At 36.9% G+C, this 6,703-nt stretch overlaps 1 protein-coding gene across 2 annotated transcripts in view; it reads right to left on the bottom strand.

Moving 5' to 3' along the window:
- The window catches only part of LOC107754570 (LON peptidase N-terminal domain and RING finger protein 2-like), a 45,942-nt gene that overhangs the window by 26,058 nt on the left and 13,181 nt on the right, over positions 1-6,703 (bottom strand). The window contains exon 2 of one of the 2 annotated variants that reach the window (XM_016571058.1): positions 1,785-1,927. In XM_016571058.1, coding sequence (XP_016426544.1) covers positions 1,785-1,927 — 143 coding nt within the window. The remainder of the gene's footprint in view (positions 1-1,784; positions 1,928-6,703) is intronic. The other variant, XM_016571059.1, reaches the window with a different exon arrangement.

The raw sequence follows: 6,703 nt of genomic DNA, 5'->3' as shown, positions 1-6,703 counted from the left end.
TCTCTATTAATGAGCTGACGAGTTAAATCGGGTGTGTTAGATGAGTGAGACAGTGCTGACTCATAAAATATATTACATGCATGCACAGTTTAAGGCAGCTTTAATCGCCTTTTTGGTAACTTCATGACTTAACTGACCATGCCGTAGTTTATGTAGTTTATTTCGCGCTTTGATATGAAAGGATACAGGCTACAGCGCGCGCCGGCGCCTTTATTGAAGAGCCTCAGTCATTCTGCGACTGAATAAATGATCTTCTTGTCAAGAGAAAAAGTGACAGAAGCAGCAGTTGTGAGTGGGGTGGCCAACCCTAGCCCCGCCCCTGCGTTAAATATTTTTAACGTGTTAAACTGGACAAATTAATCGCCTGCGTTAACGCGCTAATTTTGACACCACTAATAAATATATATATATATATATATATATATATATATGGTTCGCTATTTGAGGATGTTCAATATGCGTGTAATGTAGGACATCTTTCTTTGAAACTCTACCTCAAGCGTCAAAACCCCAGAGTCTTCTGTTGAAGAAAGCAGATAAAAGTGCTATTTTAAGGTGTTTAACGAAGCTGCCAGCTGGGTCAGTTTCTCAAACTAGATAATCTCTGATGTACTCCTCATCTTGATGCATTTGGAACTATCCACTTTCTGTCCTGGTAAGATCTAGTTCGATTTCTTTTTTCAAAACACATGGAATATCTGTCCTAAGAACAAGAGATTGATGACTTGTCCCTGGTTTTAGTAGTTCCACAAGAACATATTTTTACCATTCAAAATCTTTTGAATATTTGCACTTGGTGTGAAAGGGTCTTAAAAACTTGTGGGATTTTAAAGGTCCACTGAAGTGCCTTGAAACACGCACCGTTATGCTATGTGGTGACGTAATTTAAACTGTAACAAGAAGACAGGGCGGGATATATTGAGCAGCCCCGCCCCCTTTTTAAATAGCCAACAGCGTTTTGCTTATAATATCACAGCTTGGGCCAGAGCCTTTGAGCTTGGTAAAGCCGCATTTGACAGCTTATGACAGCCACAGTCTAATAGGTTAGCCCTTTAGATTCAATATTAAACTGTTACTAAAGCAAAACAGTTATTATGATGCTGAGGATGAAAATGGTGTCATTTATGTTGGTGCAGGGCACCGGTTTTATCTCTTCTACTCGTTAGTGGCGTTTGTCTAACCGTTCCTCCACCTAATCTGATCTAAATCGCTATAAAAATATAGCATTCTGTGTAGAATTCAAATGGGTCCGATACATTTTGTGGTCTGCGCGACTCGCACATATGATCTGCTCTTTACTATCGTGTCTCTGGACCGGAGTAGACTGTGTGCGTCTTTCGACCCAATGGAAAGCATATTTACACTGTCTGAATCGTTCCATATCCCCCTTATAGTGCACTATGAGCCATTCAGCATACAGAAAATACTAATTCTGTTAACAAGTGACCTATCAGCAGTTTATTTATAGTCTATTTGTAGTGTAGGGGGCGGGACACTTCAGATTCTAGAAAGCATTTGATTGGACAATGTTTGACGAGAAGCTGAAGTGCAGGCCAGGGTATGCCATCAAAATCGTTGATCCATATTGGCGGAAGTGAGAGACTGTAAGTTTTTAATGTTTATATCTTCTAAATGTGAATTGTGTCATTGTTTTGGAGCACACTAGCTTTTAGATAACCTTAAGGCTAACATATTCATACTAAAAAACTAAAAACTTCAATTTTGATTTCATGGGGACTTTAAAGCCATGGTTCGTGTATGCGTGTCTCGTCACAGATTCCTACCTTTGGCCACAGGGGACGGAGTCGGCACATGGTGTCCACATCCTTGATGGCTTGACCGAAATTTTTCATTTCCATAAAAAGCTCTGCCCGCCTAGCCAGGAGCCGACATTCACAGGGCTCTGTGGAGATGAGAAGGGGTCTTACTAAAAAGAAACAGAACAGAAATTTAACTACAGAATTTTAAGGAGGTTGTAAGCTAGATAGCTGTGGCTAAAACATATTAGTAGACTAATGTATTATATATTGTATTACACGCCATTGGTAGGGCTGCACGATAAATCGCATTGGAGCGGCATTTAATACACAGAGCCGTAGTTTACTGACAAGCTACGCAATATCACGTTCATAATCGAATGCGATTCATCTCCGATTATTAATGCGAAATCGCGTAGCTTGTCAGTAAACTACGGCTCTGTGTATTAAATGCCGCTCCAACTGAAAGCACGTGATGGAGATTTACTACTAATCACAGAACCGGCTTTACTGACAAGATGCACATGACAATCACATGCGATTTATCATGCAGCCCTACTCCATGGCATAAACTATAACAAAGGAACTACAAGGTCCTGAAGGTCCATACTTGATTCTAGCTAAAGCAATAGGGTCTGCATAAATAATATACGAAAATAAGAAACTATCGACTTCAGACAATAATTTTTTCCTTACAAAACAGATAAAACATTTTTATGAAGTGACTTATCCAGATGTGTACCAATTTTTTGTACAGAGTATGTCTACACAAGAGAGGTGATGAAACTGTAGGAATACTTATTCACTCCGAGTCCGACTATAATCAATGAAGAGCATGACTTGTTTTTCTTAATTCATTATAATGATAGTGATCTAAAAGTTACTTTTAGAGCCTGTAAAGAAATATTCTGATTTAGCCAGCTATCTAGACTTTACCTATCAAACTAACAATTAGAAGTCAAACTTCCAATCATCTACTAGTGATAAAATGTGTGCTAATTATCCTACAATTGTTGATAGCTCTTGCACATATTCAGCACTTTTCAATGCTGCAGTTCATCCATCCATTTTTCATTTTATTTTCAGTTATCTATTTGTATTTATTTATTTGTATAGTGCTTTTCGCAACAGATTGTAAAAAAAGTGCTACACAAAGCAGCTTCACAGTGATAAACAAGAAAAATATCAGAACCAATTATGGAAACTCAATAATGGAGACAGTTCAGATCATTCTGTTGTCAAGCAGCTCTGAAAGATGACAGTGTCATTACTCAGGTCAAGTCGGTTAAGTTATAATCAATAACAGTGTGAATTATCAAATTTTGAAACAGGTCCAGTTCATCAGCAGCAATGTTGTTATTCAGCTTTAGTCCATTTTGATTCAGTTCAGTTCGAAAACAGAGTTGCAAGCTCCACAGAAGACAATAGTTCAGCTTGATTTAATTCAAATGTTTGTTCTCATCCGATGGTGTCAGTGTGGTCATTTCGATAGATTTTCTGAAAGTTATGTGACTTTCAGACTCTAACTAAGCAAGCCAGAAGACGACAAGAGCAAGGAACTCAGACTCCATCAGGTGACAGAATGGAGATAAAAAAAATCCTTGGGAGAAACCAGGCTCATTTGGGGGACCAGTTCTCTTCTGGCCCGAGCGAACAAACACAGTGGTGGCTGGAAGCTTCCTGAATGCCTGGAACCAATCAGTACCACAAAGTCCATGTATTAAGAATTTCATTTGAAGAGTTTAACCCTAACTTTAGATCTTTAGAATTAATTCTTAATTTGTGATCACAATATCAATGTCATGTTATTGTCACATCTCGGAAGTGTTTACACAACACTCTAAAAACAGAAAAAAAATTCATGCATTTTGGCCATTCATTTCCACAAGAACAAGAGCTGCACGACTAATCATTAAAAGCTTGTGATTTCAATTCAAAACTCCATGCAAACTTATTCCTCAATGACTACGATTCCGTTGTCTATTATGGCTCTTTCACATTGCGTCAGCGGAGCAAGAGCAGCACATACTTTTGTCACTGCCCATGTTACAGAATGACATGGTCAGCGGTCACACTTTCAATGTGATTCATTATATGGACTATGGGAAGCCAAACACACGAAAGTCAGTTTGACAGGTTGAGCCTTTGACAGGTCAGCGCAGCGCAAACTCTGTAACATCGCGCTGTTTCGCTTCCCATACATACAAGTCAGTAGCACGTTGTGGAACTCCAGTAAGTAGGCTGGTAAGGCTATTTTATTTACTTTAAACATCGTATGAAGTGATTCAAATCTCTTTAATACAGATTCTCTTTAATACAGACAATGCGGAGTCTAATTTATTAATGCAATTAATAAATTAGTCATGACAAAAAAAGATGATAACCAATGTATTTTTCCATGAGTCCGCTATGTTAGCAATTATAACGTTACCTAGCTTGTTTGGTAGCTTGTTTAATATTGTAGCTTGTTGGATAGTAAGTCACCCACTAGAACTAACAGGTTGACTGTGACGAGTGGGGGCGGGATTGAGAGCCGTGGGAACGGAGCGAGGCCAGTGGAGTAATTGATGATGAGCGACACCTGCACCACTCACCGGTCTCTAGTCCCACGGAGGAGCTCCGGAAGTATAAAAGGTGGAGTTACGACAGTGAAAGACGAGAGAGGACCAGGCCTGGATTTTATTTTGTGTTTGATGTGCGGCAGTCGTCCGCGAGGGGCTGCCGCTTTAATAAAATAAACAAACACAAAATTAAAGTCTTAAGTGTTCGCCGGTTCCCGCCTCCTTCTTCCCGAACTACGAACGTTGTTACATTGACAATAACTGGTTATTAAAAAAAATAAATTTTCATTGAATCATTCAAGGGGTTCTATTATGCTTTTTAATTTTTTCATCTTTAGTTAGTGTGTAATGTTGCCGTTTGGCCTTAAAAAAAGATCTGCAAAGTTACAAAGCTCAAAGTCCATTCCAAAGTGAGATATTCTCTTTAACAGAAAATGCTTTAAGAACTACAAAAAATTGCTTGTTCGGACTACAGCACACTTCTTCCTTATAATATGAAGACACAATATCACTCATTTCAATAATTTCTGCCCACGAAAAAGGGTGTGAGGCCTGGTTGAGCTGCACTAGAGACCATGACTATATACATAAAAAAATAAAAAATAAAATATATAAATATATATATATATATATACCACTCTGAAACATCCTGTAAAATCCATGCTTTCAAAGGTTCTGCATGATCCTCGTTTGTTAACATTTCCAGGGGCTGAATCGGGCTCAATTTGGTATCACGAAATTAACGCCATTGTTACTATTTACAGCTGAGCAGATGAAACTTGCAGTTATGGTAAGTGGTGTGTCATTTCCATAACATGCTCTAAGCAGTTCGCCAATCACAACACACTGGGCCAGCTAACCAATCAGGGCACATTTCGTATTTTGGAAGGATGGGTTTCATCGAAACAGAAACTAAACAGGGCATTTGAGACAGACTGGGAAGCGAGGTGCTGCAATAATGTTAAATATGTGAAAAATAATTAATTTAAGGAAAACCTATTCTAGTACACCCCAAAAACCAAATCAAGACTTCGTAAGAGAGCATAATTAGGGATGTAGGGATTTTTTTTTTATTTATTTATTTTTTACAAAAGATTAAAGACAAATTCTAAATGAAAAGGTGTCCTTTTATATTGCTTTGTAGGGATGTAACGATTCACTCAACTCAATGCGATAAAATTCACGATACTGATTTCACAATACGATTTTGTCATGACTTTATTTTAACAAAATAAGATTTAAGACAAACTCTAAATGAAAAGGTGTCCTTTTATATTGCTTGGACAAAATGCTGCACATTTCTTTGTGAAATTGAAATGTCAAATAAAACGAAATTGACATTTTAAAACAAACCCCAAATCAAATAAATAATACAATATAATACAAATACAAATAAAATTAATCATATAAACAAACTAAGGCTTTGTCTGTGCTCTTTCCATTTAAAATTAGAGGCAACCACTGTATTTTAATCATGATCCAACCCGTTTTTAATCTAGATTAAATTGTATAATTTCGAAATTTGAAGCAAAAACAGAATGGTCTGACTTTAGCTTTGTGAAACTGAGATGCAAATTCATTCTCTGACAGCAGGTGGCACGTATGGAACAGTGGCAATTAGTGGACGACCGATATGGGTATTTTTGACAGCCGATGCCGATATCTTGGAAAGCAGGGTAGCCGATGGGCGATATAAAGCAGATATAATTTTATTTATTTTAATTGATATTTAAGAAATTTGAAATAATTTGAAAATGGATTAAAAATAATTGTGTAAAATAAATATATATACTTTAGAAGACAAAGCACTTTTCACAAATAAATAAATATTGAATAAAAATCTAATTAAAAAGGAAGTAAACACTGTAACCAACAGGGCACTCAGTATCCTGGGAAGTTTGTTTGCATTGGGAATCTTTTTTTTTTTTTTTTCAAATAAAGCCAAGGTAACACTCATTTTACTTACAGCACGCAAAGAAAACGACATGAATATGACAGTGGGCAAATGCATAAAGCGCACCATAATTTGAAATCACTAGTTTAAAATTTGTCGATCGCGCGTCTCCTCCTGTCAGCATTCAATTCTCACGGACCGACCGTCATGCAGAGAACACGCGATCATGCAGGATACAAATGCACACTTCACAAGATCTCAACTAGATTCGACTAAGTCTGCAAGGTTTGTGAAATTATCATTATTCATTCAAAGATTTGTTTAAATTATATAAATGCATATTTGCTGAATGCTGACGGCAAACGAGAAAGTATTATAATTACTAATTATCTATTACTAAATATCTATTACTAATAATATAAAAGCAATCGTTATAATACTTTTTTGTATACATTTTAATTCCTTTGTTTAACAGTTCTATCTGATTATTA

This window comes from Sinocyclocheilus rhinocerous, unplaced genomic scaffold (genome assembly GCF_001515625.1).
Source record: "Sinocyclocheilus rhinocerous isolate Xijiao unplaced genomic scaffold, SAMN03320098_v1.1 scaffold2517, whole genome shotgun sequence".
Lineage (NCBI taxonomy): Eukaryota > Metazoa > Chordata > Actinopteri > Cypriniformes > Cyprinidae > Sinocyclocheilus > Sinocyclocheilus rhinocerous.
The sequence above is the reverse complement of the archived record's forward strand: the minus strand, read 5'-3'. Positions and strand labels throughout refer to the sequence as shown.